Consider the following 24146-nt stretch of genomic DNA (forward strand, 5'->3'; position numbering starts at 1 on the left):
AAGTGTCGCCTCACCTGAAAGGACTGTTTGGGGCCCTGAATGGCAATGAGGGAGAAGGTGCAGGAGCAAGTGTAGCACTAAGAGTGGACTAGGGAGTTGCATATGGAGAAATTCCTGTGGAAAGCAGAAAGGTGTGTGTGTGTGTGTGTGTGTGTGTGTGTGTGTGTGTGTGTGTGTGTGTGTGTGTGTGTGTGTGTGTGTGTGTGTGTGTGTGTGTGTGTGTGTGTGTGTGTGTGGTGTGTGTGTGTGTGTGTGTGTGTGTGTGTGTGTGTGTGTGTGTGTTTGTTTGTTTGTTTTTGCACTGATCTTTCTGGTGATTGCTCATCATACGGCATATCTTGGGCATCTGAAACCTGGTGGAGCCCATCCCTCTCCAGGTTTTTTTAAACAAGGTCGAGTTGATAGTTCGACACTCAACCCAGGCACGGATGGAGAGCGTGCAAGGGAGCTGGCCGGATTCGAACTTGGGACCTCTCACCCCGAAATCCAGCGCTGATGCCACTACACCACCAGCCAGCATGGTGGGATGGTAGGCAAGGACTATGAAGAGCCCTATCCCTGATCCGTGATGGGTTGGCAGTGGATGGGATGAGGCCAGACGTGCGTAAAATGGAACAGATGCAGGTAAAGGCAGCATTGATGGTGGAGGAAGCGAAGTCCCCTTCTTAGAGGCGGAAGACATTTTATTAGATCTGGAATGAAAAGCCTCATCTGAGAGCAGGTGAAGCAGAGATGGAAGAATTGCGAGAAGGGGCTGGCATTTTTACAAGTAACAGGGTGGGAAGAGGTATAGTTCAGGTTGCTATGAGATTTAGTGGGTTTCTAAAAGATATCAGTGGATCTTCTTCTGGCAATCCATCCCATAGGATGATGATGGTTCCTTTTAGTCAGTTAGTGGGGAACCCCACTCCTCAGAAAGGAACTGCGTGTGCTTGAATGGATTTTTAGGTGAGTAGGGGGTTGCACAGGTCCAGACCCACCCTCTCGACATCCCCTCCCAGATCCAGCGGCATGGTGGGGTGCAAGACGGCTGGGGGAGGTTCTGTTGCAGTGAATGGCCGGACCAAGCTTCAATGCGAGGGATGCCCTTTCCGCGCTTCACGGCACGTTTGCTGGATGGCCGTTGACCCTATGAGAGGGTTCATCCGCCCTTTGACAGGTCTTGTTTCTCGTCCTGCAGGGTGTCTAGCCCCCCTCCTCACCAGGCAAGCCTGGTGGGGGAGCGGATTTAGTCGCCGACCACCTGACCATGCGACAGGTGGTACTGGGTTATTTGGTACCAGTAGCATTCAGACCAGTGGCCTGACACTCGTGGATATCAGTGGATAAACTGTCTGCAGAGACAGAGATCGAGAAAGGGGAGGGAGGTGTCAGAAATGCACCAGGTAAATTTGAGGGCAGGGTGGAAGTTGGAGGCAAAGTTGATGAGCTCAGCATGGGTGCAGGAAGCAGCACCAATGCAGTCGTTGGTGTAGTGTAAGAAAAGTTGGGGAGAGATTCCGATGTTTGGCTTGCAACATAGACTGTTCCACATGGCCGACCAATGTGGGTGCCCATTGCTACACCTCTGGTTTGAAGGAAGTGGATATAGGTAGGAAGGGATTGAAGAAGGGAGGATAAAACAGAATCAAGTTACGCAGACGTAAGTTCAATGGGGCAGGAAACAATGGGTGCACCTGGAAAGGCGGGTTTATAGATCTTGGGAAGGAGGTAGAAACAGGTTGTGTGAGATCAGGGTACTATGAAGTTGGTGACAGTAGATGGGAGATCACCAGAGTTAATAAGGTCGGTGATGGTGCAGGTGACAATGGCCTGGTGCTCCTTAGTGGGGTCCTGTTCAAGAACGAAGTAAGAGGAGATGTCTGAGCATTGTCACCTGGCCTCAGCAAGGTAGAGTTCAGTCCACCAGACTCCTACCGCACCCCCTTATCTGCGGGTTTGATGGTGAGGTTAGGGTTAGTGCGGACAGAGTGGAGCACAGTGTGTTTGGAAGGAGTGAGATTAGAATTGGAGAGAGGAGTAGTAAAGTCGAGAAGTTTGATGCCTTGTCAGTAGTTAGCAATGTAAAGATCCAGAGCAGGCAGAAGACCAAATACAGTATATTAGGACAGAACTTACATTTCATTTGAATAAGAAGATTGGTTTGCTAAATGAATTGTTGTCCTATGCTTTCTCTAATTTGTTCAAATTATAGTATTGTAGTATAAGTATATTATTTTTAGACATGGCGTTTGATACATTTTGGTGACATAGGCAGAATAAATAGTATTACTAAGGTAATCATGTAAAAACTGGAATAATTCCTTAATTTTTAATAACTCTCTCTTGCTTAATACTTTAACTTATTATTTTAAATTACATATTGTTGAATGGCTGCAGGAGAAAAATCAAGAAAGATATTAGATGATTTAACTGCCTACATCATGTGATACTCCATTACAAACGTGCAAAATGCTCTGATAGTTAGATATATTTTGCATAGAAAGTAGTTTTATCCTACTTGCTCAGTCAAAATCACTCACATATTTGAATATATAAAGTTTCCCCTTAATCTCTTCTTTCCCAGCTTTTCCAATCTTCCCACATATCTGGAGGTACTTATCCTGATGTCATTCTGACAAACCTCCTCTAAGATCTTCCAAGATTTTCTTCCCGAAGTGCAATACCTGGTGACTTACAGTGAAGTATAAAAAGTTGTACATGACCTCCTTGTTTTTTTTACCTTCAGAGTCTATTTACAAGACTAAATTTCCCCCTTGGTTTCTTAAATATCTTATTACCCTGACCTTTCACTTTCAAAGTTTTGTGAATAATCCTCCTCCGTGTACCGCCCCAACCCTTCTCCCAAAATCCCTCTGTTCTTGAATGCTATACAAATCTTGAGCTGTTTCTGTCTGTGGCTTTCTACAAAGTGCATCAGTCAGGTAATATACGTGAAAGTGCATCTACCTTCCATTTGCCTATTTCACCGGTCTATTTGTTTTCAGAGTCTGCAATATCCTGTTCATTATTCTTTTCATGGTGTGCTTCTGCCACCTCTCAAAAGGTAGGTTAACAGGTCACTGTAAATTATCCTATAGGCAAAAGGCAAAAAAACTCAGAAAGAGTAGATGACCTGGTGGGAGAGAATAAACTGGGAAATATAGTGAGAGGAAATGGTACAGATGATCCTTCTGTTCTGTGAGCTGGCACCTACTCGATGGGCTGAATGGCTTCATTCTGTCTCCTAGTAAGCAAGTACTTCATTCATATTTTTAACCGTTCTTCAATCCCCTTCACTGCTTTCTTCCAGTCTGTTAGGACATCTTAAATTGCGTAATTAATGGTCTATTACTTTATAATTTCTCACTGAAATTTTCTTGAGACTTGCTCTTCCATTTCCTTATTTTAGTCTCCATAGTAAATACCTGGGGTTTGTAACCAATCCTATTCCGTTTCTTGATTCTAACAAAATTGATTCAATCTTTGAACAAGATGATGTCTCTCTTTAGAAAATTACATGATCCTTGCTCTGTTCTGTCACCCTGACTTTATCCTTCTCTCTCCTTCCTGGAAATGCTGTACTCAGAAATGCTTACTTTCACACACGTAGTATGTTTACGCCCTTTAGCACAGCTGCTTGTCCAAGTCTTAAGTATTCTAATAGCTCATCAACCTTGCCTATAACACTTCTTGTGTTAAAACACTTGCTTGACTTGTTAGTGTTTTTTTGCTTTCTTTACTCTGTCCTTCCTAGTTTTCTCTATACACTGCCTGTTATGTATTGTCCTCGGGGCCAGTTTAAGAGCAGAGGAAATGCACAGATGGATTATATAGTACACGAACCAAGGAAAAATAATGTACTCCTGAAGAAGTTAACTAATGCCACAAGTAACCTGGCAGAGGGTAAGACAACATTTTTGTTAAATAACTCAAGAATTGAAAATTAAGTAGCAATTTTGAAATAGTTCTAAAGACAATCTCAGTTCTCATGCAGTAATTCAAAATATGCTTGCCTTTGGGCTCAGGACCATTTCTCAAGAAAGCCTTAGGAATATACATAAAAAATATAACAATACTTACAACCATACCATTTAGGGACACCCAACAATCAGGGGGAAAATCCTGAAGCAATGGAACTAGAAACTGGAGACAACCATCCCAGTGGCATAACAGAAGCATCATTCCAATGAGGTTAAATATTCTCACCACAGCACTGGCAAAGTCATATGTCATATGGAATATCTGAAAGGATAAAACAAAGAAATCAGGATTTAAGCCAAGGCTTCTTCAGCATATGTCATTATTGATATTCTAAAGCAGGGGTTCCATAGACCCCTTGCTTAATTGTCCATTGCATAAATAGGTTGGGAACCCCTGTTATAAAGGGTAATTGAGCTGGAACATTTGGAGACACAGAAGACTGAAGATGCTGGAATCTGAAGCAAAAACAGTGAGCTCTGCAAGTCAAGCAGCATCTGCAAAAATGGACAGACTTTCTGGGTCGTGATCCTTCACCTAGACCACGTAAAAGGTTTCAACCAGTCCAATTCACTCTACAGATGCTGTCTGACACCCTGAGTTCCTCACGTTTTTCCTTTGAATATTTGGAATAATTTAGATTACAGCAACGATTGTCATAAAAATAGTAATAATTTTATGGAATAAAGTTTCTGTATATGAACTTTATATATATGGAGAGGCTTTGGTTTCTTTCTAAAATCTAGCATATATAGTCAGAGTTAGGAAAGGAAATTCTGTTCACCATTGCAAAGTCATCACCAGTGATGAACTAATCATTCAGCAAAAAGCCTTTTCCAAAGGTTCTGATCATTAAAGCAAAGAAACTCTGTTCTTTGTCAACCATCTATCAGGTTTTATTTTATTATTTTTAAACTATATTCAGATTTCCAGCACACAAAACTTTGCTTTTATATATCAGTATTTTCTTTATTGCTTTCCACAATCAAAGAACTTTCTAAGTCAATGAAAGTTTCAGTCATTTCTTTAGTATAATGCCTGTACACACAATTGAAAACAGTAATGAAAATGAATAAAACATCTTCAAAAATATATTGACTTAAAGGCATAATTAATAATTGAAATTAGCTTGTACTTAACATAGAAAGAATTCAGCAAGGGATCAGCATCAAAATCATAAATTTACTTCAGTGTCGGCTTCCTCAAACACCTTTAAACAATAGCCTTGCATTCAACTTCAACAAGACCAAGGAATTTAGGAAGGGGAAGGTGTGAGAACACAGTCCTCACTCATGAGTCAGTAGTGAAAAGGATGAACTGCTTCAAGTTCCTCGGTGTCAAACTCTTGGAGGATCTACTGAGCCTAGCCTACTGATGCAATCATGAAGAAGGCATGCCAGTAGCTCTGCTTCATTAGACGTGTTAAGTGACTGGTATGTCACAAAGGACTCCTGCAAATTTTGACAGATGTACAGAGGAGAACATTCTAAGTGGTTGCATCAAAGCCTGTTATGCCAGTTCCAAAGCACAGGATCACAAAAGGCTACAGAGGGCTGAAGATTCGGCAGGTTTTATCCCTCTTCACCCATTAAGGATATCTTCAAGAAGGCAGGACCCTCACCATCTGGGATATGCCATCTACTTGTGACTATCATTGAGTAGAAGGTACAGGCCCCTCAATGTTTAAGGAACAACCTCCTCCCCTCTGCCATCAGATTTCTGAAAAGTCCATGAATGAGATCTCATTATTCTTATTTTGCATTATATATTTATTTTTATAACTTAATGTTACAAAAATTACGTGCTACCACAAAACAACAAATTTCATGACTCATGTCAGTGATACTAAACCTGATCTGATTCTTTCTGTGGAGTGAGAAAGATGTTCTCAAAGAGCTAACTCTGCACATCTGCTCTTCAACCTGAACACTCAGTCTATTGTGCTGCTTCTGTCTTGCACTTGAGCAGCACAGAAGTCTAAATAATGCATAAGCACAAAACAGCCCTTCCAACATCTCATTCCCCAAGTACATCACTGAAAGGTCATTCAAGATGGTTATTTTCATAAGATCTAGGATGGGATTTAGACACACAAACCTTTGAGCTGAGAGACTCTGAGGTAACCAGTCACTCTTAACAAATTTAAGAATGTCCAATATGTTATCTATTAATGCATTTGGACATGTTTTAACTGTTGGATATTAAAGAACCATTATAATTGTGATGGTACTGTTTCTTCACATTACAGAATTTTTCAGCTCTTGAAATAAATATAGGTATCCTACAAAAAGCATTCTTCAAGTTAATATTGTACTGTGGATATTTCACAAATCCCTGCTTTCCATGAGCAAAGGATCATTTATTCCCACTCTGAACATGTAAATCCACTAGAAAATCATTATTAAGTTTTACCTTCGTGTTAAATTCTGATTGGATACCATTTTATTACAAGGCATTGAGCTACTAAATTATGTATGGTTGAATAAAATTATAATTTTACATTGAATTGCTTAAACATATGAAAATTCTCACGTGTCTAACAGTTAAAGAAGATGTGATTTTGATGAGAATCACTCTAAAAATATTTCTATCTTTTCTGATTTCACGTTTTTGAATGCTGGCATTGAATTCTACTGGCTTTGAATGATCTCTCCTTGTAAAGCACATTATTATCATACAGTAGTTAACAATGTAGCATCTGCGATCCTTGGCAAAGTCACAAACAATTGGGACAGTACACCATCATTTATATTCATACATTCAGTTCAGGCTTTTCTGTTTCACCCATCTTCATTGGCAGCATCTGCATTTATATGCATCGACATTGTAAGTGTTAATATTTTCTGCATAGAAATCTAAGTTTTAAAAAAACCACAGAACTGTGTACTGACAAAATCACAATTAGTCACATGTATATTCAAGACAATGGTATGTGACAAATTCAATCCAGAGATACGCACTTCTCTGTAGGAAATGTTGCTTTTTAGGAAAAAGACATTAAACCAAGGGCAACTTTGACTTTCATATATTCATTTAAATAGATACCATTGCATTGTTTGAAGAGAAGAGTTTCCTAGGTCATTTTAACTTTTCCTGTTTCTACCTCATGTTTCCAACATCAACAAATTTTGTTTTGATATCATCGTTTACTTCACTGCCACTTCCCTTCAAGGGGACTAACAAACTCGGAGAAGTTCTTTCTTCTCTCTGATATAATTTCAATTTGTTCATCCTTTCTAAATTATGCAAGTCACTTCACAGAATGTAGCTTTGTGAAATATTTTGTTTTTCAACTTTCTTCCTTCATCTTTAAATTACCATATGGATGCTTCCTGTTTGTGCCTGAATTAGAAAATTTCAACTAAATGCTGGAGGAACTCAGCAGACCAGGCAGCATTTATGGAAAAGAGTATAGTTGACATTTCAGGCTGATTAAATTTGGATTTCCAGCATCTGCATATCTTCTCATTTGTGATTAGAAAATTTCATCTTCTTTGCTGCTAATCTCCATCCTGGTCTTAATGGTCCAATTCTGAATATTTTCTTCCATTCTCAACCTCTGTCTCCACTGGAAAGGCAAGTCCAGAGTTGAGAATCTTCCACAAATCCATTCTTATTCTTATTTTTGATTCACCTTTTCTGATTCTCCTTCTCACCATCCAACTTTCTCCACCTTTGTGGCATCTGTTGTGACAATTTCACCTTCCATAACATTGTTTTAGATATACCTTCAATCATTAATTCTTCCCAACCATTCAGCCCACAACTGGACTCATTCCATTTCCACACTCTGCTCTTAGCCTTTCTCTCTAATCCCAGAAACAGGACAGCATTACCCTTTGTGCCTATTTTCACCCTATAATTCCTTAGGAGTCAGCAGCTACTGTATACTGTAGTTTGGAAAGATTTGATATGTCACTAAAGACTCCTGTAAATTTCTATAGATGTACAGTGGAGAACCGTCGAACTGGTTGCATTACCGCCTGCTATGGAGAGTCCAATAGGAAGAGCCTGCAGAGGGCTTTAGAAGACTCAGCCTGCAAAACCACAAGCATAATCCTCCCTACCACTGAGGACATTTTGAACAGGCAGTGCTTTAAAAAGGCGGTATCCATCATTAGGAACACTCAGCATGTGGAGCATGCCCTCTTTTCATTACTACCATTAGGAGGGGAGTGGGGAAGAGGTGACTGAAAACTCAGTCTCAGCATTTTAGGAACAGCTTCTTCACCTCGGCTATCAGATTTCTGGACAGACCATGAACACTACCTCTCTAATCCTCTTTCACGCCATTTATTAGTTTCTTTATTATTTTATCTAATAGTTATTTTTATGCATTGCACTGTACTGCTGTAACAAAACAACAAATTTCATGACATACCAATGATAATAAATCTGATTGTGATTCACCAGCTTTTCCATTCAGCAGATCATTTTCTGCAGTTTTCGGCTCCAGTAGGTTATCAGCACGACATTTTTGCCACTTCTTTCAACCAAATCCATTGGCTCATATCTCTACTTTTTCACTTCCTACAGCACCTACCCGTCCAGCCCTTTACCTCCTCCTTTCTAACTGCCACTATCTCAAATATTTCATTCCCGATAAAGCAGCTGATTCATATCAACTTGTTCCGATTTTCTGTACTACATTCTATGTCCACAATATGCTGTCCTACATGCGAGAGAGCTACAGGTATAATGTGCATTGACTGACTCTCCTATTGAACACCTCTGCTCAGTCCACAAATGTGACCTGCAGCTACGAGTCAGCCGTTACTTAAAATGTGCATTTCATTCTCACTCCATCCTATCTGTTCTGAGTAATAGACATGCTGGTGAATCTCATTGTAACCTCAAAAAAAAGTGCCTTGTTGTCACAACCAGTAAAATGTTCAGGAGAGTAACGTTAAACAATATCAGATTCACTAAATATGTAATTAATTAAATATAAATTAGAAAAAATAAATTACATTTTATTCACTATATAGCATAATAATTTTCTTGGTGAAATTAAATGGCTGATCTGCAGACTAAACCCTCCCTGAGAAAAAAGTACCGGTAAATCATTTCAGTTCAAAACCAACTCTTCTGCTCCAAGGAATGAAAATTACCAGCCCAATCAACAGCTTTTATCATTTTAAATAAATTATAACCTCTGCTCTGGCAGAAATGTGATAACAGATGTGACAGAAACACTCCCAAACTGTCAATTGCATCTAACACCTAATTGCACAGGCTGCCCTTCAATAAGCAAGCTAAAGACATATTTTTAACCTTCTATAGAACATAGTTTATGAAAAAATGTTTCCTAAGTTCTGGATATTACCATCCATCAGGAACATTTATCAGGAGCACTGCATACGCAGAGCCCTTAGTATCATTAAGGATCCCACCCATCCAGCTAGCATCCTCTGACCTCCTACCATCAGGCAGGAGACTACGATGCATAAAAACATGAAACTGTCAGGATGAAAAGCAGTTTCTTCCCTCAGGCCATTAGGCTTCTGAACTCCCTGCTGCATTGGATTTGAAGTGTCACTGGTTAATCTGTTCCAGTACAATATTTAATATTAATGCACTTTAGTTTGTTATTTATGTGTGATTCATTTGTAGATTTAATCCTTACTTTCGTAAGTTATCGTGTGTATTTGTATTTATTAAGTGTACCACTGTGTTCTCTCATTTCTATATAAATTATATGGTTATATACAGTATGTTATATAAAGTACATGTATATAGTTAAATTACAATAACGGTTTACTTCCACCAGTAAATATATTTTCAATTACATCAGCCAACAAATGGATCCAAATGTTTTTGACTTTCAGAAAAGTAAACTACTATATAATATGTGACTCATTTCCAAATAGAAATAACAGAATATATCATCTTAGGATGAAGATTTGCCCAATGAGTGAATAATGCTAGACATTTGATTGTTCGTGCAAAATGTTTTTTTTATATGCTGTTTCACCTACACCAATCTGGAGAAGCAGTGAGTATTCTAACTTACTCCAAACCCTTTTGCAAAAGCTTTTATAGATCTGAAGGTGAGCTACCCTTTATCTTACTTAAATTTTAGAATATCAGTAACCGCCTGGTTGACGCTGTGATGAGGTTGTCAATGAAGTAGCTTGTTCTTTTTCTTGTTGAACTGTGTGGTTTATGTGTCACTAGCCACCGATCAGTCTACACCTGGTAACGCAAGAGTTCTACTATTTGTTGGCATGTGTTGCTAACAAAGTACAAACTGCAGGTACCTGACACTATCGCTGCAATATTACCTTAACCTCAAACTGTTACTATGTCCAACACACTTGACAAAGAAAACTGGACAATGGCACTTAATATACTGTAAGTGAAGACTTCAGCAGGAAGATAAACAGTATCATCAACTTGGTAATAATGTTCGAAGTTCAAAGATCAAAGTAACTTTATTACTGAAGTGCATATATGTCACCATATACAACTCCGAGATTCATTTTCTTGTCAATATTCACAAACACCATAGAATCAATGAAAGACCACATTCAACAGCACTCAAAAGCAAACAGGAAGAAATAGTAATAATAAGCAATAAACATAAAAAACATGAGATGAAAAGCCCTGGAAAGTGAGTCCATAGGTTGTGTGAACAGTTCAGTGATGGGTGAGTGAAGTTCAGTGAAGCTATCTCCTCTGGTTCAAGAGCCTGATGGCTGAGGCGTAATAACTGTTCCTGAACCTGGTGGTATGGGACCTGAGGGTCCAACAGCTCCTTCCTGATGGCAGCAGTCAGAAGAGAGCATGGACTGGGTGGTGGGTGTTCTTAACAATGGATGCTGCTTTTCTGCAACAATGCTCCATGTAAATGCACTCAATGACAGGGAGGTATTTACCCGTGATTGACTACACTGTATCCACGACTTAGTTTTGCCAATACATCAGCATTATACATCAGAACCATGGAGATTGCTGTTTGTAAGGGGTTCTTGTTAGGTTTTATCCCACTGAGACAGGGAAAAGTTCGGAGCGCGAAGGAACCACGGTTGACAAGAAAAATGGAACATTCAGTCTAGAAGAAGGAAGTAGAAAGATTTAGGAAGCAAAATTCAGACAGGTCTCTTTAGTGTTACGAGGTAGCCAGGCCGACTCAATGACATATGATAGCGTATTTAAATAAGCCGACAGAGACAAGAGTGTAATAAAGAACTGAAAATCAACATTGTGCAACAGGAATAGGACAGGGTAAATATCACATGTCTGGTCAAGCTAAGGGGAAGATAAAAATAAGTTTTCAAATTTTACCCTCAATGCTACAAGGTGAAAAATCTATTCTGAATAGACATTGGAGCATATCATGTTATATATTTCTGTCTCTCTATATAATTGCCATCTGTAACAAAATTTTATATAGTTTAATAGCTTTCAGTATAGGAAAGATGTCAACAAAATAGAGAGAGTACAGAGAAGATTTACTAGAATATTACCGGGTTTCAGCACCTAAGTTACAGGGAAAGGTTGAACAAGTTAGGTCTTTATTCTTTGGAGCGTAGAAGGTTGAGGGGGGACTTGATAGAGGTATTTAAAATATTGAGGGGGATAGATAGAGTTGACGTGGATAGGCTTTTTCCATTGAGAGTATGGGAGATTCAAACAAGAGGACATGAGTTGAGAGTTAGGGGGCAAAAGTTTAAGGGCAACACGAGGGGGAATTTCTTTACTCAGAGAGTGGTAGCTGTGTGGAACGAGCTTCCAGTAGAAGTGGTAGAGGCAGGTTCGGTATTGTCATTTAAAGTAAAATTGGATAGGTATATGGACAGGAAAGGAATGGAGGGTTATGGGCTGAGTGTGGGTCAGTGGGACTAGGTGAGAGTAAGCGTTCGGCACGGACTAGAAGGGCCAAGATGGCCTGTTTCCATGCTGTAATTATTATATGGTTATAATGTACATGCTTCAGCCTTCCTTGTACAGTAGGAATGTGTAGCTTATTATAGTATTAACAATTACTAATAACTGATCACTTACAAAAAAGTGTGGTATCATACACATTGGATGACATGGTTCTTTGCCTTTGAAATATATTTCTGGGGCAATAAAATGTTTCAGAATGTTCTGAGATAGTGAATTAAAAGCAACATTTTTATTTCCCTCCACAGCTGTATAAAAGTGATACAGGTATAATATAGTGTAAAATGCTGATATTATCCTAGGTATTATGTTACTAAAGTAATGATACTGGATTTATAAAGCACACTTTTTGAGTATATATTATTTCATGATTTTTGCACGATTTTAAATCTATTCAATATGCATACACTGTATTTATTACTATTATTTTGTTTTTTTCCCTTTTATATTATGTATTGCATTGAACTGCTATTGCTAAGATAACAAATTTCACATCAAATGCCAGTGATAATAAACCTGATTCTGAATCTAAGGGACATTGAACTATCATTACATTCCTGGTGATTCTATTTTAGAAGTCCTATTGCGTGCATGGAAATGAAATATAGTAGAAAACATCCGCAGGTACGACTCAATAAATGGAAGATATTGATTGTAAACAATGATTCAAAATCCTCCAACTCCTCCCATTTGATGTCATCAGTGCAAGCATAATCTCCTCCCTTTTTCAATATTCCGAAGGGATCTGGATATCCTAATTCATTCTTTAGCCTTCTTTAGCCACTGATATCCCTTCTCTCCCCCTCAGAACTTCCAGTGCAAGTGCAAGTGGATACAAAAGCTTCACCTTTAACTCTGTCCTCTCTGCAATCCTGGGCAACAAATACACTTTGCACTTGGACTAGTGATATGCAAGTCTTTCCTTGCATTTGCTAAACTGCATAATGTAGTCTTTCTCACATCGAAGAGACAAAACATTGGAACAGTGCATTCAGTCAACAAGCATTACCCCACACTTATCCCATGTCGTTAAATCTCCATCTTGCTCCCACATCGATCTTTCTGTCCTTAAGTTAAACCACTCCATTATGCCTCACCTTCCAACCAGCAAGATGTCGTATCTTCACCTTCTATGAAATGAAAAACAAGCCTGCAGCATTGAGTTTATCAATTTCAGATCCACAACATTTCTGGTAGTTTTATCTCTACCTTCTCTCAGTAATTTGTGATTTAAAAAAATGTTTTCAATTCCCCCAAAATTTTGTCCCTAGTAAAAAGTCCCAACTACTTTCAATTTGGTATTTACTCTCCCTCACCTTCCACCATTCATAAACTTTTACTTTCTTCTTCCTTTCGCTACATATTCAGGCTTTTTAAAAAAATCTATTCTATATTCTAGTGTAAAAATCATCAACCGGAGAAGTTAACTCAATTTCTCTCTATGGATCTATCTGACCTGCTGATTATTCCCAGCATTTGCTGTTCTTATTTAATATTGAGACCAATGGGGAAATTTAATAATTTACAAAAGTAGAAAATATTTTAACAGAATAAACAATAAAATGTGATTTTTTTGCACTGGATCTGATCAGTACAGGCACCATAGATCTGGTATTATTACTAGAGTAAATGGAAGTACTAATAATTGAGCTGTTCAAATATGAAGACTTGCAATCCAAAAGTGACCAACAGCATGATTTACTAAAATTCACTTTCAGCCTATTTCCAGTACACACCACTTGGAGGTGATTTATGACTGAAAGGAAGTAATTTTTCAGAAGACAATCCAGACTGTAGTACTATACGGAGGAGAGCGGACTACAAATTTTTCTGAATAGCATTGGAATGCTTATTGCAGAAGGAAGAAAGGAGAGGACAATGTCAGGAGCCGAGTCTAATACAGGATGTTGGAGGAACTCAGGCGGTCAGGCACCATCCATGGGAAGGAATAAACCATCGACATTTCAGGCTCAGACCCTTCAATAGGGCCTGGATGCAGTTCTGTTAGAAGTTCAGCAATCTTACATCTTGTCAAAGTCAGTAAATTTTCAAATGAAATATCCCATCAACTGCAGTACTAACCATAGATAATGGTAATTTGCTCTTAGTTCCATCACTCACCTCCCTCTCTCAATCAGGCCTCATACATCATGGGCGTGGCACGGTAGCGTAAAATTTAACACAATCGCTTTGCAGTGGAAGCGGTCACTAATCAGGGTTTGATTTCACCGCTGTCTGCAAGGAGTTTGTACATTCTCCCCATGACCTTTAGAAGCTCCAGTTTACTCCCACATTCCAAAGATGTATGGTTAGGGCTCGTAAGCTGTGTGCATGCTGTGTTCCGCTGGAAGTACGACGACACTTGAGCATGATCCTTGCTGATTTAATTTGAGACAAATGATGCATTTCACTCTTTGTTTCAAATGTTTCAATGCACATGTGACAAATAAAGCTAATCTTTAATAGTCCTTTGTTCAACCCACCCTCACCTACTCACCCACACGGTATAGCTAGCATAAATTTTCAATTGTTTAAGAGGTCTTAGAGGGCTCTAGGTAAGCCTAGTAATTTCTAAGACAGGGACATGTTTGGCACTACTTTGTGGGCCAAAGAGCCTGTATTCTGCTGTAGGTTTTCTATGTTTCTATGTTAATCTTAACCACCATATCACCGAAATGCACCATCCGACAAACACTGATACATTCTCCCTTTTCTTACAGTACAACAGAGTGTATAATCACTGTATGTGTACTGGGAAAATGAGTGACCCTCATTGCTACATATGCTTACCTCCATGAGGAGACCACCACCCCATAACTAAAATGGTTATTGCTGAGTATGTGGATTAGTGGATTTTCAGGCCCAGGTTTGGTTCATCAGCTGCCAGTCTGGTCTTCAGTTCATGAGTGTGGCTAATGAGGAGAAGCACGATTGAAAACATTGAAGACCGTGACTAGTTCACCTGCACACGTCACACTTCTCAACCCTGTGAGTGCTGAAAAACTCTCTGGAAAGGCAACATGGCAAGACTTTATCAGGTGGAAAGAAAATTGATGACGTTATATCACAGAACAGCAGGTGAAGCATCCTTCCAATTTACAAATTCCTAATAAACAGATTACTGGCTGTGAGCAAAACTGTGATGAGGAGGGTGGAAACCAATGAAATCATTGGTTCACCCAAATGGGTGGTTAAACAAGGATCCTGTTAATATCGGCCTGCACAGAAGATGGGAAGAGTAAATCTTACAGAATGAAAACTTTAAAAAATCATTTAAATTTTACCTGCAACCGCAAAATAGAAATGATAACAAATTAAATCAACCTTGTTCATAAATATTTTTCCAATTCAATACTCAAACTGCAAACCTGTTTACCAGTTGGCATTTAGGAAGAAATACAAATTGACAGCTTGGCAAGTAAACTAGGTTTGATTGATTCATTGAGGACACCAACCAAGCTTAGTAAGCACACAAATCTTTCACTTTTCAATTTCAGACTTATATTCGTACAGATCACTTTGGAAGTTATTGTCTGCGTCATCACAGTATACAGATAAAAATGACATAGAAATCTAAAACAAAATCAATACACTAACACACCCTTGGTCAATTAGCATCAATAGAGGGAAAGGTATATTGACATCACAGAAAAATGATTTGCTGAGCATCATTTAAAGGACCTACATCCACAACACTTCTCATGCTCTTGATCTTCTCAGTAACTTTCAATTCCTGTTAGTTTAGCAATCTTACATCTTGTCAAAGTCAGTAAATTTTCAAATGAACTATCCCATCAACTGCAGTGCTATCATAGATAAAGTTAATTCCATCTTAGTTCCATCACTCACCTCCCTGTCTCAGTCAGGCCTCATACATCATGGGCATGGCATGGTAGCATATTATAACCTATTATATCCTATTATAACCATGGATGTTCAGTCCCTATACACTTCTATTCCCCCCTCAAGAAGGCCCCAAAGTTCTCTGGTTCTTTCTTAACAAAATAACCGATCTATTCCCATCCTCCATCTAGCAGAACTGGTCCTCACACTCAATGATTTTTCCTTCAGTTCCTCCCACTTTCTCCTACTTGAGTGGTAGTCATGAGCATCAGCATGGGCCCCAGCTCTGCCTGCCTCTTTGTTGGTTATGTTCGAAGCCCTCCCTGGTAGTAATCCCCAACTCTTCCTCCACTACATTTTTGACTGTATTGGTGCTGCTTCATGCACCCATGATGAGCTTGTCAATTTCATCTCTAACTTCCACCCTGAAATTCACTTGGTTTATTTCTGACATCTCCCTCGACTTTCTCAATCCCGATCTCAAATTGACAACCAATATCTTTTATAAACCTCTTCCCACCTTATCTCCTATAAAAATATTATTGCCTTCTCTCAGTTCCTTCGCCTCGGCTGAATCTCTGCCCAGGATGTGGCCATCCTCTGCAGGACATCAGAGATACCTTCTTTCTTCAAAGAACGAGGTTTCCCTTCCTCCACTATAGAGTTTGCCCTCACCCACACATCCTCCATTTCCTGATCATCTGCGCTCACCCCAACTTCCCACCACCTTACCAATCATAGACTTCATTGTCCTTACCTACCACCCTATCAACCATCGCATCGAACACATCATCTTCAGCAATTTCCACCACCTCCAAAGGAATCTTGCCACTAAACATATCTTTAGCACCCCCCCCCCCCCACCCCACAGGGATTGCACCCTCTGTGATTCTCTGGTCCATTCGTCCCTTCTGATACTTATCCCTACAAGTGGCCTAAGTGCTACACCTGCCAATTCACCTACTCCCTCACCTCCACTCAGGGCCCAAAACAATCCTTCCAGGTGAGGTAACACTTCACCTGCAAATCTGCCTGGGTAGTCAGCTGTGAAAGGTGCTCCCAATGCTGCCTTATCTGCATTGCTGACAGCCATCGTAAATTAGGGGACCATTTCGCCGAGCACCACCACTTCACTTACCAAATCTGGAACATTCCAGAGGCCAAACATTTTAATTCTGATTCCCATTTCCATTCTGACACGTTGGTCTATGGCCTCCTCTTGTGTGTCAAGACGAGGCCACCCTCAGTGTGGAGGAGCAACACCTTATATTCCGTCTGGGTAGCCACCAACCTGATGGCATGGTCAGAAATTTTTCCCACCCCTCCGTTTTTCTACTTCCAACTCTGGCCTTTTACCTCTCTTCACCTATCACTTTCCTCTGGGTCCCCTCCTCCTTCCCTTTCTCCTATGTTCCACTCTCCTCTCCCATCAGATTCGTCGTTTCCAGCCCTTCTCCTTTCCCACCCACTTGATTTCACCTATTACCTTCTAGCTATCCTCCTTCCCTTCTCCCCACCTTTCTATTCTGGCATCTTCCCCAATTCCCCCCTCGCCGCTTCCATTTCAGTCCTGAAGAAGGCACTCAGCCTGAAATATCGACTGTTCATTCATTTCCATAAATGCTGCCTGACCTGCTGAGTTCCTCCGGCATTTTGTGGGTGTTGCTTTGGATTGCCAGCATCTGCAGACTTCTTCGTGTCTAGATTTTAACCTGCTAGTTTTCTGTACTAACTCTGCCTGTGCTCTTGTCTTTCAGTTTCCACAACTTGTGCAACAGAAAGAAAATAAAATCAGTGAGAACTACTGTGAAGTGGTGGCTCAAATTCTGTCCAAGTTTAGTAATAAAAGGAGAAACCGAGAGAGGGCTTGGGACTAGGGGGTTATAATCAACCTGTGATTTGCTAATGAAAACTGTGGATAGTCAATGAATGTCTGGTGAAATTCTGGAAAATGATACCAGTAGTAAATACAATTCATATCAATGTTGGATTATTTTTTTAAAATTTCCATATCAGCATTTTTGAAGACTGTGACAACGGCAATCACATGTAAATTTTGTAAATTATAAGAATCATAAAATAAAAACAGAATGCTGCCTTTTTGATAAATATTTTGGGTTGAGACCCTTCATCAAGTCTGATGCAGGGTATTGTCCCAAAATGTTGGCTTATACCTTTTGCCTCCACAAATAAGTTGAAGTTAAATAAAATAACTCAAAGTTAGCATGGTTTCTGTGAAGTGAAATCTTGCCTGACAAATCTGTTAGAGTTCTTCAAGGAAGTAAGAAGCAGGGTGGACAAAAGAGAGGCAGTGAATGTCATTTACTTGGATTTTCAGAAGGCATTTGATAAGGTGCCACACATGAGGTTGCTTAACAAGATAAAATCCTAAGGTGTTACAGGAAAGACACTAACCTGGATGGAGGAATGGCTGACAGGCAGGAGGCAGAGTGGGAACAAAAGGAACTTTTTCTGGTTGGCTGCCAGTGACTAGTGGTGTTCCTCAGGGGTCAGTATTGCGATTTTTGCTTTTCACATAGTTCATCAATGATTTGGATAATGGAATTGATGGCTTTGTGGCAAAGTTTGCAGATGACACAAAGATAGGTGGAGGGGTAGGTAGTGCTGAGGAAGCAATGGATTGCAGCAAGACTGAGACAAATTGGAAGAATGGGCAAAGAAGTGGAAGATGGAATACAATGTTGGGAAATGTACGATAATGAATTTTGGTAAAGGGAACAATAGTGCAGACTATTATCTAAATGAGGAGAACGTTCAAACATCAGAAATGCAGATGGGCTTAGGAGTCCTCATGCAAGACACCCAGCAGATTAACTTACAGGTTGAGGCTGTGGTGAAGAAGGCAAATGCAATGTTGGCATTTATTTCAAGGGGAATAGAAGATAAATGCAATGAGATAATGCTGAGTCTTTACAGGACACTAGTCAGGCTGCACTTAAGAGTATTGTCAACAGCTTTGGGCCATGTATCTGAGAAAGGATGTGTTGTCATTGGAGAGAGTCCAGAGGAGGCTCATAAGGATGATTCTGGGAATGAAGGGGTTAACATATGAGGTGCATTTGGCAGCTTTGGGCCTGTACTTACTGGAATTTAGAAGAATGTGGGGGGATCTCATTGAAACCTACAATGTTTTTTACGGTGGGGATATCCAGACCTAGAGAGCACAGCCCCAAAATTGAGCGACAACCCCTTTGGAACAGAGGCTAAGAGGATTTTTTTTTAGCCAGAGAGTAGTGAATCTGTGGAATTCTCTGCCACAGACTGTGGTGGAGGCCAAGTCGTGGGTATACTTAAGACGGAAGTTGATAGTTTCCTGATCGGTCAGGTCATCAAAGGATATGGCGAGAAGGCAGGTGTATGGGGTTGAGTGGGATCTAGGAGCAGCCATGATGGAATGGTGGAGCAAACTCGATGGACTGAATGGCCCAATTCTGCTCCTATGTTTTATGGTCTTATTGTCTAAATGCTGCTGGGTTCTTATAGAGTCCCGGCCTGTTTCTGCTTCATTGATTTTGTGTCTGCATACCTCCTGGTTCAGTCCCTTCCAAACTACATCCATGACATGTCACACGCTCTTAATCTTTTCAATGACTAAGTTCGCTGGCTCCATTCCTCTCATCTTCACTATGGATGTACAGTATTACACACTTTCATTCCCCACCAGGAGGGCCTTCAAGCTCTCTGCTTTTTTCTGGATACCAGACCCCTCCACCATAGCTCTCCTCTGTCTGGTGGAACTGGTCCGCACTCTCGATAATTTCTACTTTGGCTCCTCCCACTTCCTTCAAACTAAAGGTGTAGCCATGGGTGCTCACATGGTCTCAGCTATGCCTGCCTTTTCATTGGCTGTATAAACAGTCCATGTTCCAAGCTTACACTGGCATCGCTCCCCAACTCTTCCTACGCTATATCGACCACTGTATTGGTGCTGCTTCCTGCACCTCCTGAGCTCATCGACTTCATCGACTTGCCTCCAACTTCCACCCTGCCCTCAAATTTGCTTGTCTATTTCCAGCACTCTCTTCCCTCTCTCCATCTCTGATGACAGTCTATCTACTAGTATCTTTTATAAACTCACTGACTCGCACAGCTATCTGGACTATACCTCTTCCCACCCTATCAGTTGTAAAGATACGATCACCTTCTCTCAGTTCCTCCATCTCTACCGTATCAGCTCTCAGCATTTCATTCCAAAATAACCGGGATGTCCTCCTTTTTCCGCAGAAAGAGGCTTCCCTTCCTCCACCATTGATGCTTCCCTCAACCACAGCTCTTCCAGTTTGCACACACCTGTCCTTACCCATCATCTCTCCCACCACCACACCAGGGATAGGGTTCCTCCTGTCCTCACCTATCACCCCACCAGCCTCCGTGTCCAGCACATATCTTCTGCCAATTCCAACAGGACCCTGCCACTAAGCACACATTTCCCTCCCCCCCCCCCACTTTCTGCTTTCCACAGGGATGACTCCCCATGCGACTCCCTTGACCACACATCTCTCCCCACTGATCTCCCTCCTGGTACTCATCCTTGCGACTAGAACAAGTACCACACCAGCCCCTGCACCTCCTCCCTCACTACCATTCAGGGCTCTAAACAGTCCTTCCAATTGAGGTGACACTTCACCTGCGAGTTTGATGGGGTCATTTACTGTGTCCGGAGCTCCTGGTGGGGCCTCCTGTACACCGGTGAGATCCAGTGTAGATTGGGAGACGGCATCGCCAAGCACCTACGCTCTGTCCACCATAACAAAGCAGGATCTTATAGTAGCCATCCATTCAATTCTACTTGCCTTTTCTGATATGTCAATCCATTGGCATCCTCTAATGCCACGATTAGGTCACACTCAGGTTGGAGTAAAAACACTTTATATTCTGTCTGGGTAGCCTCCAACCTGATGATCTTGAACCTGTAATTGCCCCTCCCCTCTGCTCCTTCACCATTCCCCATAACTGCTTCCCTCCCTCACCTTACCTCCTTACCTGCCCATCTCCTCCCTCTGGTACTCCTCCCTGTTCCCTTTCTTCCATGGTCTTCCACCCTCTCCCATCAGATTCCCCCTTCTCCAGCCCTGTATCTCTTTCACCAATCAACTTCCCAGCTCTTTACTTCACCCCTCTCCTCTCCTTGTTTCACCCATTACCTGCCACTTTGTACTTCTTCCTACCCCCCCCCCCCCACTATTCTGACTTCTCCCCTTCCTTTCCAGTCTTAATGAAGGGTCTCAGCACAAAACATCAACTGTTTACTCTTTTCCATAGATGCTGCCTGGCATGCTGAGATCCTCCAGCATTTTTTGTATTGTTGCTCTGGCTTTCCAGCATCTGCAGAATTTTCTTACGCTGGTGAAATTTATTACATACATTAAGTAATGATAACTCAATCAACTCTAAATGAGAGTTGGAAGTTAGTTCAGCGTATCTGCCAATGCCATTACACAAAGGTAAGGAACGATTCTTGCCAATATTTCATCAAGAAAATATTCAACTGGCTTTTTCTCTGGGCTCAGAAAGGCCTAATCGATCAGAGATGTTCTATTTGGTCATCTGTTGGCGTGAAAGAGTGTTCCATAATTTGGAGCTGACTGCCAAGAGCCAGCAGACAAAGATTGTAGCTTCTGGACACAAGTTGTCTTGATGAATCTGATGCCTTTATTATTCTGCCAACACAGGCCTGAAGGTATACTAATGGCTAAAAACACCTGTAAAATTGTAAGAGACAGCACTCAAAAGTTCTCAAAAGAAAAACTAGTATCACTTTGTCAGGGGTTTTCCAAGAATTGCAATGGAGAATGTCAGAAAATTTTGTCAGTAGGTCCAATCAATACCTCATGGCCTTTCACCCACAGTGAGACAACTCTCAATGGCTAATGTTCCTGCCCAGGTTTCTACATGGAAATAGTGACAGAGCCAGATTTGGGGTCCCTTCTCAGGAGCACTGTATGGAAACTAACAGGAGACTGTCGAAATAGTGGTAATTGCACTTGCCATCAAAAACAGAAACTTGTAGGAGTCTCCCCACAAAGATAAATGCAGGATGGTGGTTTGAATTTTCCATGTTTTTTTAAATTCATTTGTAGAGATAAAGTATTCAAGCAAATGTGTTTTAAATAATTTTTGTTTGATTAAATATTTAAATCTACATAAATTGTTTTTAATGTTTCAGTTATCAGTCTCTTGAAAATATTAAATCAGTCTTTAATGCTGAAGAACCATTCAAAGAGCATGGCTTCAGAATTTACCACCCGAGGCCCAGTTACCTGTTATGGGCAGCCCCACTGTACAGGTTGCCTGTAGCAGCTGGGCCTCCAGATTGACTGTATGGATCTTTTAAAGGCCCAGGAAGAGTGTGTCTAAAAGAATGCAGAATCTAAATCATTTTGTGCACAGTCTGGCCCTGTGTATCCTCTTGAATAAGTGCTAATTTGCATGCCTTGCTTGGAAAGGACTTGCAATGCAATTCTCCTAAAATAACTAATGGCAGCGTATTGCGGTTGATTGGTGGTATTTTCTGACTTCAAAAAAAGTGACTGGACTTTTACATCAATTAGTTGTAGCTATTGTGCTGTACACAATAGCAGCAACTTATCCACTTGACAGTCGCTTATTCTAAACTATAATTAAATATTTCATTAATGCACTGAAACCCAGTAACACTCTGTTAGGTCAAGACAAATAATAGCCCAAAGTAATTTCCTGTAATTTTATCTTTACTGTACTATGATGACATGGAAGTGAAATAATGATTATAAAATTTGTGAGAATGGTTGATTGTAATCATTGATTTTTGTCTGCTTAATACTTCTATTTATACCTTTAGATGCCTATGAATAAGTTATTTAATTTGAGATAACTATTCCAAGCAATCTAAGAGAAGATCTTGACTCAGTGCAAAATGGGTCCATGTTGAATGTAGACAGCTTCTGATGCAAGGTCATCATTGTACATTTCAGTGGATACGTGTTGGTGTCAGCACACACTCACTCACATATATACTGTATATAAGCTCCCTCAGGCTAAAACGCCCATACCACTGTGCCTCCTACTTACTGCCCTTATTATTCTTCCTTGCCACACACACTGACCCCTCAACCCATCATTTCCTTGACGATTTTCATCTTCAGCCCTTCCTAACCTTGAATCTTTCATTGTCCCCCCCAAGTCCGAGCCCCTTCACAACCTCCCTCAAAACTCCGACTCCAAACCCCTCCCCCTCACCAGTTCTCGCATCCTGCCTTTTGGCCCCATTCTTTCCTATCTCCTCCAAAGTACTCCTTTTCTTTAGCTCTCGGCTCTTCTCCAACGACAACAACCCTACCTCACCCTTTCTCCCTAGACCAGGGCATCGAGAAAGTCCTTTGCCAGCTCATAATCAACACAGCTTCAGCAGCAAGTGAAGTTCTGAAATCTGACAGTTATAAAATTAAATGACAAATCTGTAACTTCAGCTTCCATGAAGAAGCTGACATTATAGCCATAACAACCTTTGAGTAAAGGGACAAGACAGACAGTGGGAATACCCATCAGTCTCCCTAATGTCTGCCACGTTGCTAGGTCCTCCCCAGAGATGGAATCACAGCGTGGATTCTGTTCACCCAGAGGAACAGGGGCATGATCCTCACCATGTGTCAATTCCAAGAGAAGTAAAAGGAGCCACACTAATCAATATACATGGCTCTTTTTGACCTCACTCCCTGTTAGACTCTGACAGTGTCTCAGGAACTGTGCAGCGTTCTTCTCATACCTGCTTCCACAGAAATTCAGAAGCATCTTCAGCCTGTGCTCTAATGCAGGTAAAGACACACTCAGAGTCCAAGCTCCAAGTGGACTCTTTCACTACAGCTTTATGCTGCTCATCTGATAAATGAAAAAACTCCATCAAGCACAGAATTTCCCACTAAACCTATACATTCATAATAGGCCCTTGAAAAAGCGGAACACATCATTTTTCTTTGGAACGACTTCTCAATGGGGGAAGACATTAATGATGAAATCCAACGCAACAACACAAATTTTGGCCAGAGTGGAAAAGAATTTTTTGAGATCATGATTTCATACCCAGCATTAAACAGATGATTTCTCATTCATGCCTTCCACGTGCTTTAGGGACATGGGCCAACTACATCTGATAATCCAAATCCACTGGCAGAATAAGCTACATGATGCCATTGTCCTCTCCCAGGCCAACAACCACAGCACAGAACACCTACTTACTTTGTGTCAGCTCTTTTGGGCAAGCCACACGATTTGCATGCCCGACAGCAGACTCCCAAACCAGACACGCTATCTCGAGCTTCATTACATCAACTGATACAGGGAACATCGAACATACTTGGGTGAAAAGAGGAAATAGTCAAGGCTGTTTTCAGATACTCCTTAAAAATATCCTTGCAGATACCTGGGAATCCAGGAATGCTTAAAATGGAGGAGCG

General features: G+C 40.7%; 1 protein-coding gene across 4 annotated transcripts in view; it reads right to left on the reverse strand.

The window, feature by feature from the left end:
* LOC140737758 (potassium/sodium hyperpolarization-activated cyclic nucleotide-gated channel 1-like) overlaps positions 1–24146 on the reverse strand; it is a 382146-nt gene that overhangs the window by 264915 nt on the left and 93085 nt on the right. For all 4 annotated transcript variants that reach the window (XM_073064381.1, XM_073064378.1, XM_073064380.1 and 1 more), the window contains exon 3: positions 4063–4224. In XM_073064381.1, the coding sequence (XP_072920482.1) occupies positions 4063–4224 (162 nt within the window). The remainder of the gene's footprint in view (positions 1–4062; positions 4225–24146) is intronic.

Source organism: Hemitrygon akajei, chromosome 13, assembly GCF_048418815.1.
Source record: "Hemitrygon akajei chromosome 13, sHemAka1.3, whole genome shotgun sequence".
NCBI classification, from domain to species: Eukaryota; Metazoa; Chordata; class Chondrichthyes; order Myliobatiformes; family Dasyatidae; genus Hemitrygon; species Hemitrygon akajei.